General features: G+C 36.6%; 1 protein-coding gene and 1 long non-coding RNA gene across 2 annotated transcripts in view; one reads left to right on the top strand and one right to left on the bottom strand.

Annotated features, from left to right (window-relative positions):
* LOC130598269 (uncharacterized) overlaps positions 1-13,030 on the top strand; it is a 471,069-nt gene that overhangs the window by 162,751 nt on the left and 295,288 nt on the right. The gene's annotated exons all lie outside the window — the stretch shown is intronic.
* KCTD8 (potassium channel tetramerization domain containing 8) overlaps positions 2,053-13,030 on the bottom strand; it is a 97,771-nt gene continuing 86,793 nt past the window's right edge. Inside the window, exon 2 of the mRNA XM_057407508.1 lies at positions 2,053-3,368. Coding sequence (XP_057263491.1) covers positions 2,908-3,368 — 461 coding nt within the window. The 3' untranslated portion in view covers positions 2,053-2,907. The remainder of the gene's footprint in view (positions 3,369-13,030) is intronic.

The following is a 13,030-nucleotide window of genomic DNA, read 5'->3' as shown; positions in this document are numbered from 1 at the left end:
CCGTAGCCATCTGAATGTTCACAAGCTCTTCTATACCACCAGTGGTCTCAGCTTGCTTCCTCCCTAATTACAGGCTGTTGTCTGGAAACTGTAGATTAATAACCATATAGATAGGGTTAGAGCTGCACCTGGGTGAAACAGATGAGAAGTGTGATGAGAATTAGAGAATATGACCAAAGGACACACAGGAGCTGCTGTTTTCTCCCACTCTGACTATAACACATCCCAATTTTTCACACTGAAAGAAGGAGGACAGTGTAGACTCTGCAATTCCAAAACCAAAACGCTTCACCTTCAGATGCCGGTGTGGTTGCTAAGTAACAGCAATGTAGTTTATTTCCTACATCACTCACATGCCTCGTGAAAAGCGGTTAAGGTTATCATAAATCATAGGATGCCTGCATATTAAGATATGCATTAAGACAATATTCTGTTCTCTGTAAGAATGAATTAAAAATGTTATAAGAAATTTTAGGTAGTATGATAAAAGGAAAAAAAAACAAACTCATAAAAGCATCTATATACGAACAAATTAAAATGAATGGACAGGGAATAAATTCAGATACTGCCTGGAGTATTGAAAGCAACTAGGAAGGCAAAACAAACATCCAGATGCTGTCTGAACCTAAAAACTATCACCCCAGATGGAAACATAGCCTAAAGAAAGGTGACGGAAAACAGCATGAGGAATGAGAAGTGCAATGAGGACAGACTCAAAAAGGCTAAAAGAGATCTTAAATCTCAGTGTGAGATTTTCCAAAGCTCTCAATAATAGTCTAACTTTAGACAAAATAAAAACAGAATTGTACCTACTGGAGGTTGGTGAGTCATAGTTAAGTAGCTGGAAATTCAATCAGGAAAAGTTTATGAAGCCAAAGATTAAAAAAGAGAGAAAGTAAATTCTAAACATGTCTAAGCAAGAAACTTTCAAAAGAAGGAATAGGTCTCTTGGACGTCAGAGAAATAAGAAAGCAAGGAACATAATGGCAGAGCTGAGAAGGTAACTGGTTTCACACTAGACTGCATCAGACTTATGCTGATGCAGTTATATCCTGCAACAGTATACCTTATACTCTTTCAAGTTATAAAAATGTCATCAAAAGATGAAATGTTGGAGCCAACTGATTAACTGAATAGAGTAACCAGCTGTAGATAGGTTAAAAACAAACAAACAAAAAAAGTTAATCAAGTTGCTGAGCTACTATCAAAAGTATGCATTCTTTTCTTAAAGTGGCCTGTCAGGACTGGAAAGGAATACAGACATTAGAAATAACCCTGGAAATTACAACATAAGACTTCCTCTTTAGCTAAATCAGTTAAAATAATCATCAGATGTAAAACATCTATTCTGACAGAATTGTATAGCTCCTGCTATAAAACATATACAGGAATGGACTCCTTTAAATATGTATGTGTATGTTCATGTGTGCATGCAGTAGTATTTTCAAGTCTGTAAGAACTCAGCAGCTCTCTTGCTAACTCCAGGGCCCTTATCCATTGCAGCTATGACTGTCTGAACCACAAAGTGTCTTCTTGGTGATGTTGTAATAAGAAAAGTATTAATATTCTTGTATCTGGGCTGAGAAAACAGGTTTGTCATATAGAGTTGACTATTCATAGAAAACTCTTCATTTGTAAATGTATCACACTGCTGTGATATTTTAACCCTTCCATTTCTAAGCTGATTTTTGTGAATTTATAGAATTTGAGCTCCTTTCAGCTCTGTAAGTAAAGCTACTCAGTTTTCTAGTTCATTCCCTGCTGCTTCTTAGCATAACTCTCTTCTTCTTGGACAATCTGTACGGTGGTTCCAATTAAAAGTCCCTACCCAGATAATTTTTCAGCCACTCTTTAAACATTTGTTTTTGTTTTCTCTTATTTTGTTTGTTGTTTTTTTTTTGTTTGGTTTAGTTTGGGGGGGGGGGGGGGGCGGTGTTTGTGGTTTGTTGTTGTTTTTTTTTAGCGGAGTACTTGTGAAAAAATTAAACAAAAAGTAACAATTTCCTTGATTCTATTTTTAAAAGAGAGGAGATAATGACAGCCAAGAAAATCTACCAGATGGTTCTTTTAATAAATACATTAAAGTCTCTTTTATTTTAATCCAGTTTTAGCGACTAACATAACAGAAACTTTCAGACCATCAAACCAGTTTTCACAATCTGCCATAAGTTTGCATTTCACAGAAATAATCCTGACAAGCACTAATAGATGAACGTCGTTGGTGCAATAACAAAACAGTATAAGGCATATTTACACCATCCTTACATACAGAACACTGTACACACAAAAAAATCACAGATCCAGAACAAAGAAAATTCAGTCCCTTAGACGTTTTACTTTTATAGGCTTGGTTTCAAACAAATAACTCTCCAAGCAACAGACAACCTCTTGTTCCTGTGTGATTTATTTGTAACATTGTGCTCATGCAAAATAGGTATTTTTTTTATTGCATTAACATTGAAAGAAGGTTGGGAATTAGTTCTGAAACCAGTACAATCAAATTTTACACCCTGTTTCTCTTCATCCATAGCAAGTCTGAGTCATTGTTATTGGTGACATAAAATGAGGCATTAACTGATGATTGAGATTTTTATTTGGTAAATTCCAAAACGATAATGAAGCTCAACAGACTACAGCTCGAAAACCATCTTTCTTGACCATGCACTTTTTTCTTTTCTATTATGAGGTGGTTTAGATGAGATGCTTTTTGTATTTTTTTACGTTTCTATCTTTTTCTATATATTATTAGAGAAACCATGTACTATCCAACATCCACTGTTCACAGAAAGAAATAATCAGCAGGAACAGCTCTGGTGGCAGAGTTGGCCAGAAAGAGGACATCAGTAAGTTAGTAGCAACTTAATAAACATCAAATGCCGCAAAAATATATCATGAAAGAGCTGGTTACTATAACCCATATTTCTGTAAGAGTTCAGACTGCCAGGGACGTTTGCGCTCTGGAAAGTAATCTGGAATGTGGATTTTTTTAAAATCTTGGATGCATTTTCTCATTTCTTCCTCAATACTCAGCTTCTCGCATACCTTCTTTTTGGAAAGATTTGTTTCTCTGGACTTGCTAATGAGAGTTTGAAAGAGTTCACTGTTCCTGCGTTTGTCTGGTGGTGGCATCCACTGCACTGGTGTCTTCTTAGATGGACGATCCAAAGTCAGAGTATTTGGCTGGTGGGCTGTGGAAGGCTGAGTGCTGGTGGCATTTTCTTGAGGGGTGCTCGCTTCTGAGTGGCTGTCGCAGCTCGAGGTGGACAACTCGTTACAGGAAGTCCCACTTTCACTGCCCTTGTCCAAGACTTTGTCATGCTTCCTTTCTTCGTGGTCTTGTTTGGGGGAAACAGTTCTCTGAGGGGGCCCTAATACAAGGCAGGAGAGAAAAAGTATTAAGCGAGCACTGGTTTACATCAAAACTGATTAGATACCATTTAGAAAAACATGACTCAGAGTCTTGGCTGGCATAAGTCGGTGGCATTTCCTTGTAGTCAAAAGAACTATACGAGACTGGTAGACAAGATGAAGGTCTAGTCCACCAAATTCTTACTCCTAAAATGTTTATAGCAAGAATAACTTCACTGCCTGCCTAAGAATGCAGGTAATGAAACATGCATAATGCTCATAGATTATCTGCACCAGAAATCCCTGCAGGCAAGTTTAAATGAGCTAGTTTGCTATTACACACCAAGAATTTATTATGAGAAATTAGATTTTATAGTATTAGGAAAATACTATCATACAATTTACAAACTCTTTGCTTAAATAAGAATAATCCAAGGGCTTCAGTTTCCTTTTTGGAAGTTCTTAACTCACCTTCCCAAAACAGTCTACTGATACTATGCTCTGCAGATGTCAACTCTGCAGAAGCCCTGAACAGAAAAAGAAGCATTAATCCTAGAATAACAGAGAGATTGCTCATTACTGACAGAGTCTTTAGGCTTTTTTTAATTTATTTCTTCTTTTTGTATCCTATAGTGATTTCACCACACTTCTTACTGTCAGTTATTATCCCTGGCTTGCCTCAGTGCAAGCTCAGAATTCAGCTGTACTCCTCTTACAGCACAAACTGGCAAGGAAAAGTAGGTTATGAAGTTATTGATGAAGAGGCACTCTGCAATGGCAGGGAAAGCAGTCTGATGGCCTATCAGCAGGCATTGCTCAGCATTTCACATGTCAGAAAATCAGATCTAGGCTGTTATTCTCTCCAGATACCACTTTTGCTTTGAAGTCTTAAGCAGAATATAAATGTGAAAATTAACTGGTAGCCGCTAAATCTGTACAAGTGTTTTCATTTCTGAAGCCTTATTTCAGAACTCCAGCTGTGAAGTGAGATGACACTATGCTGACATCATATAAACGTCACAATCTTAATTTAGGACACTGTCTAAGGCTTACAGAAACGTCTACAGAGTTCAAGAGGCACTGGATCAGATGGAAAGAAAAATTTCAAAGATGTTTAAATATCTAAATGAAAATGTAAACTGTGCCTGCTACAAATCCTGAAATATCCAAACAGTTTAGGCATCTAAATATTTTACAAAATCTAGATTATCCTTACAGTTTCTCCAAACACCACCACAACTGGTTAACTGCCCTTGCCAGAACCAAAACTCAGAATGAGAGCTCAGCCTCCAGTTACTGAGCAGAGTAGCAGAGATTTTTTTGAGTCACTCTGTTTTTTTTTCAGAATTACAAATTAGCAATATAATTACAATTATAAAGAATGCAGAAGCAATATGAACACTCTCGTGTCTTTTTGACAGTGCAGTTCTATGATTCAAAGGAATCTAAGAAGATTGCAGTATTTCATATTTTATTTATGAGACACAGAGGAAAACAAAAGAAAGCGGAAAAAAAAAAAGCAGCAAATCAATAATAATCTAACAACAAAAGCATTCAACAACCTGCTTTGCTTTTGTTTTAGTCAGCATCTCAGGATGCCATGTCACATTTCTGTTGTCCATCTAGAGAAACCCATGTGTAACCAAGATCCAAAGAGGAGAGACAACACTCCATCAGGGCTTGTACTTACATTATTCAGAGTGAAAAAGACAAGTAATTTTCTACTTCATTATATTCAACCCAAATATTTAGCACATGGTTGCAGTGATTTCCTTCCTCTTTCTCTTCCAGAAGTATGTTCACCTTCTTAAAGAGATGTATATGCTTTCCTGCTATTGTTGCATCAAGCATTTCGTTTCATACCTCAAACCATTACATGAATGAGAGTCAGCTGTCATGGAATTACTCTAGCTTTGCAGCATATGATTGTAAAACCAAGAAGTTAATCAGTTAATGATTTCAGTATTGTTACTCTGATTTTCAGTAACATGATTAACATCAATATCTAATCTAGTTTACAATCTTAGCTTCTACAAATGTATCAGCACACTCTGTGACTAAGAAATTAAAATTTTCTCTTAGCCACACCCTGTAGTCTTCAATTGTCTTTCCTGCCCATTTTTTGCTGTCATATAATAAATCAAGATATTATTTCTACTTATACTTACTTCTTTTGGTACTCCTTGCTTTTCAAGGGCTCAAATCTGCATGTACTAAGGCTCTACTTCAAAAAGGCACTGCAATACACCTTTTCAAGAATATAAAAAATTCCACTTCCTGGTACAAGATTGTTCAGGAGCCTGACAATAGGCACATATTTAAATGCTTTTTTGGATCACAGCCCTGAGGTTCAGTACCTTACAGCACTGAGCTCTGTATGCTTCATTGAATCACCTAAATTCACAATGACTTAAATCCAGACACACATTTCTCCCACACCTCTCCTTTTAAAAATTAACAAATCCTCCCTCACAAAGAATTCTTTACATGCTCCTGCGCTTCTTTCTCAGCAGTGTGTTATTAACAGAAGCACCAGTTCTGCTACAGGTGAGGTTTTTCTCACAATATTTTCTGCTGGCTGAAATTCAAAAGAATTTATAAATACATAAGAAAAAATTCTCAGGAGATATTTGTTTAATTTTCAACATCAGGGATTATCAGATAAATTTAGCTGCATCTTTAATTTGGAAAGCATCTCTTTATTGCCCTCCAAGCTGGCATGCTCATCTGTGGCTGGGTTTGGGTGATGGGATGCTGTCTCCACTGTACCTTCTCAGCCCTTCCAGAGTAACACCAAAGACTTTCAAATACCTGTCTGCTTGAAACTACTTATTTTCTAGGAGTGCAGAATAGTTCTTAAAAACTCAGAGAAAGTGTATTTGCTCCATTGTGCACACAGAATCATACAGTGATAAAATCATTTAGGCTGGAAAAGGCCTTCAAGATCATCAAGTCTAACTGTTAACCTGGCACTGCAAAGTCCACACATAACACTAAAAAAACTTCAGTGACTTACAACCTGTCCCTCCTGCTCCTGCCCTTTCTAGGATCTCCCACCTGCTGCTGGCTCCCTAACTTAGATGCTGGAACTGAGTCACTGCATCTCAGACCTCTCCGACTCATTCTTAACAGTCTTAAAGTTAAGGAAATAATATTAAAATTCAATTAACCTGAGTGCTTCATTATCTTGCTTCACCAAGGGCAACCCCTGCTGTAGTGGGCTTCTATGATGGAGTGACATCAGTGGACAAGGGAAGAGCTACAAACGTTATCTCTCTGGACTTCTGTAAGTCCTTAGACATGGTCTTCCACAACATCCTTCTCTCTAAATTGGAGAGCTATGGATTTGATGGGGGGACAGTTCAATGGATGAGGAATTGTTTGGATGGTCTCATCCAGAGGGTAGTGGTCAACAGCTCAATGTCCAGATGGAGACTGGTGACAAGTGGTGTCCCTCAGGAGCCAACACTGGGACCAGCACTGTGTGATATCTACGTCGATGACAGACAGTGGGATCAAGTACACCTTCAGCAAGTTTACAGATGACACCAAGTTGAGTGGTGCCATTGAAACATCGGAGGGATTGATTGCCATACAGAAGGACTTTTAGAAGGTCAAGAAATGGGTCCATGTGAACCTCATGAGGTTCAACAAGGCCAGTGCAGTGTCCTGCATCTGGGTTGGGGCAACCACTGGTATCAGTACAGGCTGGGAGCCAAAGGGACTGAGAAAGTATGTTTATACTGAATGTAAGGAAGAAATTTTTTACAATAAGGGTAGTGATACACTAGCAAATGTTGCCCAGAGAGGTTGTAGATGCCCCATCCCTGGAAACATTCAAGGTCAGGGAAGGGGCTGGAAGGGGTTCTGAGCAACCTGATCTACTTGAAGAAGTCTCTGCCCATTGCAAAGGGGTTGGACTAGCTGACCTTTAAAGATTCCTTCGAACACAAACCATTCTATTATTCTATGATTGATTCTACGATTCTCCTCTGTCTCTCTCTGTAGGTTAAACTCCCAGTTTACTGTGTGCACAGTGGCAGATTCAAGAATTAACTTCTTCCTCACACAGTTTTTTTATTCCTGCAGTGTCTCAAAGATCATTTGTTTGTTTATGAATCAGTTTATTTTTACTGCAGAATGTAAAAGAAGTTGTGAACATATGCACAGATTGCTGCAGTTAGCTATTTTAATAGCTACTGTATTGACAAGAAGAACAGAAAATCTTAGCTCTGAAGTACAACAGTTACAGCTGGATCTAAGAGATGTAGATAAAAGTTGAATAATTATATAAATACAGTCATTTGGAAACAAAACATGAACAACACTTCAAATGTGTTCAGTAGGCAGTACCTCGGTCAAGAATGGAATCTGTTAGAGAGATGCTTTTACTATTCCAGAAAATATACACAAAAACCTGAAATTATTTGAGTTTTGCCAATCTCCTTGCCAGTGCTATGAAATGGAGCCTGTTTGTTTCTTTAAATAAAAAACTAAATCAATTAAAAAGCCCCAACAACAACAACAAACCAAACAAACAAACAAAAAAAAAAACACCAAAAAAAACCCCAAATGAACAAACCCAAAATCTTGAGGTTTTCTATGATATAACTTTAGTGAGACAAAGTTCTTTGGGGTATTATCTTCATCATTTTCTGTTTTGTCAATTATACCTTTAAAAAAAACCCCAACAGAACAAAGGCTATTTTTATTTGTTCTTGTAGAAAATTTTATATCTAATCCCAAAATAGTATTTTCAGTTTAATTAATAATTTCTGCATGCTTAAGAATATTGGTTGGATGTGATTTGTACATGACTTTGCATGAAATGCAATTTTTTTCACATTGTTTTGCATAGAGAAGAATCCTTCTTTTATAGGCTTCACGAATATTTTTAACCTGATATCAGCTATGTTAAACCCCTGAATGAACTTTTCCTCTACCTATTATCTCATAATTATATTCAGAGTGAATATAAGATGAATCCGTGTTTTATGATTTAATCTTAAGAATCTAAGCAAAACTAACTATAATTAATATGCAATAACACAAAACCCCTCATAAAATATCACATTATAATGGACTTATCCATCTTCAATATCTAGGGGGTTTTATCACTTTTCATCAACATTCAAAGTGTTACACTAAACTGAATGCTTAGAGAAGCCACCTGTGAAATCTGATAACAGGTTATAGCTACTGTGGGAATCTTTTCACTACCAGACTTTTAAGTACTTAATATCACATTTCAATGGCAAATGATTTTCTTTCATGTCTAACTTTACTTTTATTTTTTTTTAAAGATTATTTTTAAGAGATATAAAAGGATAGCTCTAAGCCCCTGACATTTTCTGTGGTATATTAATGATATTTCCAAGTTTAGAATACTGTTCTTAGAGCCTAGCTCAATACATGAATTCACTCCCTGAAAACAGAAAGGGATTCAGCTTGCCTCTTACCACTGGAGTTGTAGGTTACGACTGGCTTTATGGCAGGCAAATTTACAAGTGACTTCCTGACCACTGCACTCTGTCATTTTTAATGCACAATGAAACCAAGCTAAATCCACTGCTTGGATTTAGCAGTGAGAGTTTATGTGGTTTTTTTTTTAACTCCATACAGTTTGTCAAGGAAACATTTCTACTTATTTTAGTTATTGCAATTTACATCTAACTTAGGCTTGTTGGGATCCAGGGAGAGAGAAGGCCATGCCCCACTTAATTTCCATTTTCAGGCTAATATGCTGGTTTACACAGGAATTAAGTGGCATGCAGTCTTTAGCTGTCCCTCTGCCTACAGATCAATTTTATCCATTATGAACATACCAAGCAAACAATATTAATGACTAAGCATATAATGTGAGAAATATCTAAGTGCTTTTGACAAGCTCTGCTCTTGACAGCTTGCACTTACAGGAAAAATTGAAAAGTTCAGTGTAGAGATTTCAGTGCAATGAAACTTTGTGTGGGAGTCTTTGTGCTGTGTGGTTTGAAATCGCTTCAAGAAAAAAAAAAATCAGTTCCCAATTTCGGCCTCGGTACAAAATTTCAAACCATTTTTTTGGACTAAAGGCCTGATCTGAATAATGCTTAGTATGTAATAGTGAAGTATTTTTCAGAAAGGAGGATTAAACCTCAGCATTTCCTATATTCTTCCTCCTTTTAGATGAGTGATGAGTTACTATGGATAGCCAAATACTTACACTTTCCTGTTGTTTGACCCGACGCTCAGCTTTAGTCAATGCAAAGTAGAATAGTTTCAATAAAATGAAAAAAATGTTCCTTTCACCTTTGATTACTTCAGGGTAACATATTCATTTGGAAAAAGTGAGTTAACTTCCCTCAGGCACAAGAGAGAATTAGCATCTGGGAGGCTTTGATTTATTAATGTGCTAAGCCCTGAACTCTTGGGTAGAAGGCCAGCACTGGTGACATATCAACTTCAGGACTTTGAGCAGAACTTGAATTGTATGTGATTTAAGAAAGCCAAGCAAGTCATCTTGCAGATGAGTCTGCCACAGAGAGGTTTTGCGAGTCTCAGCAGGGCTTTCCTGACATGAAATATAGCACTTAGGCTCCTCACATTCTATTAAAGCAGTTTTGTAAATATGCCCTATGCTCTGGCAAAACTTCAAATTCATATCTACAGGGCATGTAAATTGGCTTGGCTTCACTAACAAGCTGATGGTGAGCTGTGAGTGTGGGTCCAAAACTGCGTAATTTAAAAAAAAGGTTATACTTAAATGTTGACCCCATTGAAGTCGAAGTCAGCACAGTCTGTGACCTTAAATTACAAAGCAATAATTAAAAGTAAAGCCTTTTCATTCTAGTATGAATGAAGAAAGAAGAAAAAAAGATCTTAGAAGGAAGAAGGAAAGCAACTTAATGGTGAAAGCAAAACGGGTAAAAATACTCTCTTTTTGCAAAAAAAAAAAAAAAAAAGTTAGTTAGAATGACTTCTATGATTTCTCACTACTTTATTCAAAAAGCATAATTTTATTGGAACCCCTGAAAAATTCACCTTTAGGTGAAGCCAAGCAAAATTACATTCAGATAATACTTTAGCCCCCAAATATTTTTCATAAGAACATATGAAAACCTCACCGTAGACTTTATTATCATCTTTGCTAGAATACAGAACCTATAATAGGGTGTTCAATGAGTCATTGTAGACAAACTAAAGAAATAATGAGAAAAGTAAAAAAAATAAATAAATCATGGTGATTATGAGAGATGGCAAAATATACTTCTTGATTATTCAGAAATGTTTCACCACATTCAGAATTTAACAGGAAATGCAAATTTTCCCATAATAGTTCCTGTCCCCTACTGACAAGCCCAAAAGGCATTTCACATGCTTTGATTCCAACACAAAATTCCAAAGTGGGAATTGTACACTGAAGTCTTAAGACTAAAAGGAAACCACCAATACCATCAATAGCACCCACGATGTATGATGCATGACAGATGTTACCAATTTCAGGACTATATTGCTAGATCAATACTCTGCAACTAAATTTGTCAACCCTGCTAATGACCCTCGAAGAGACCACTGTTCTGCAGATTGCAAGATCTTCTACTAAAGAAAAACTTAAAAAAAATCTATCCCAGCTAAATGCATACTGCAAAGTTATCTGACACGTTCATAGCAGGCAACACAAATGTCCAGAATCAAACAGATGCTTCATGTTTTTTGTGTTGGGTATTTGGAGAAATCACTGAAGCAGTACAGAATATTCTTCCTGAAGCAAGATCTGGATAAGTCATCACATTTTTCATATGCTATATTAATCTTGTTAGCAGCAGAGTAATAGCTCTACTAGAGAATTTGAGTGTCAAGGATATAGAATCATAGAATCATATAAATGTCCTTAAGTTGTTGTTTCTTAACCATTTTCTTGAAATCACCTCTAACACAGGCTTAAGTTACAAGAAGAAAAAAAAAAGCCCCAAACAAATTAAAAGCCAACAACACAATTACAAAACCTACGTTAAGGGAAGAAGTGAAAAAAAAAGAAAGATAATCACTCCATCTTGGCATTGCAGAAACACATCCCAGATGAGTCTCCCTCCCATAATTCATAGGACAAACTATAAATGACTGCTTAACCCATGGGTTTAGAGACTCAGTTGTATTTCCTCTTTGGTGTTCTCAGACCACATTTAGAGAAAACAGCTGTTAGGCTGTGGGAGAATACTGGCCTCTATAACCTTGTTTATTCCTCTTATAGCCTCAGATCCTTGGGGTCCCTCTGGAGTTGCCAGCTGTTATCATTCTCCTTTCTCACTCCCTTCCCCTTTATTCTAATAACATATTTATTTGTAAGTCAACTAGGAGTTTCAGCCTGTTGTCAACCACATTGCTGGCTGCTTCTTCCTGCTTTGTAAATATTAATATTGGTTGCGCATCCCCTGAAGTGTGAAACAGTCTTTTAGCCAGAAAGTCTGTGTTTGGCAAAGCCCTAACCCGAGTTTTAGGCAACGTGAAGCTGAATCTTTTTCCACACAAATAAGCAATGCATTTCTTTGAACCACTCACCTTTAATTTTTCCTGAATTATTTTTAACTTCTCAGCTGTCAAATGTGGCTCTATATGTGGCCACATAAATGCTTGTGTGCAAACAAAAATGGGAAATATTCAAGGGAAGGAACTGCACTCCTCAGTGACGGCTTATGGCAATTTGAAACATAATGAAGCAATTACATGCCTTCTTGTGACATATACGTATGTTAAATATATTGACTTAATAATGTCCCCATCAAATATAGTTTACTTTCAATAAACGTATACATGGAATGTAAAAAATGACGTCTCAAATAAGATCTACCAGTCAGAAACGTATTTCAGGGGTACTTCAGGGATTCAATCACTTCCAAAATCACTGCTTCTCTCTTAGAAGCTCCAACATGAGTTAAAGCAGAGAGAATGTGATTAACACAGCAATCTCAGGATTCTTTGTTCTGATTTTTATTTTAAGAAAAGTTCATTCGTAACTTATTTGTAAGAACTCTTCTCTTAAGGGACTGTCAGTGGCCTTAGACTTGCTTACTTTGTCCTTACAGTAGGAGTAACAGGCAAAAAAACCTCCAAACAAACAAAAAAAAAAACCGCAACAAAAAAGGTACAGAATCAACCACCACATTTGTGGCTTTCTTCCCCATTTAGTTTCAGATATCTAAGCAATAGTTTTCCTTGTTAACTTTTATTTCTGTTTTTTCTAGTATGATCTCACATTACTTTGGTTTGTCAATTACTTTGTCAATTGCTTTAGCTAAAATGTGTCATCTTCATTTCTTCCTTCCATCTCTTTCAATTTTACAGGTTTCTTTCCTACTGGCATGCAAAATAAATTAATGTTAATGTGAATTTACAGAATGTGTACAAAATATGCTAGCAGAAAGTTGTCAAAATACTGTGCACTGGCTTTGGCATTAGAAAAAGACTCAAATTAAAGAAACACTTCAGACAGCAGCAATCTTGGCAGGCTTACATAATATATATGACAGCACTTCAGGCAATAAGCAAGTGGAAAACAATGGGAAATGAACACTTGAATCAAGTTTGCATTTTACTGAGATCTAGCAGTGAATTATCTGAACTGGGCAAGAGTCCACAGTGAATTATCCTAAGGGTTCAAGCACTGAGAGGGAAGCAATTCAGAATACCCTCAGATTATATTTGT

This window comes from Pezoporus wallicus, unplaced genomic scaffold (genome assembly GCF_028554395.1).
Source record: "Pezoporus wallicus isolate ANWC-B61680 ecotype Strahan unplaced genomic scaffold, APGP_CSIRO_Pwel_v1 contig_2492, whole genome shotgun sequence".
In the NCBI taxonomy this organism is placed as follows: Eukaryota; Metazoa; Chordata; class Aves; order Psittaciformes; family Psittacidae; genus Pezoporus; species Pezoporus wallicus.
Note: the sequence above shows the minus strand (reverse complement) of the source record. Positions and strands in the feature narration are given on the sequence as shown.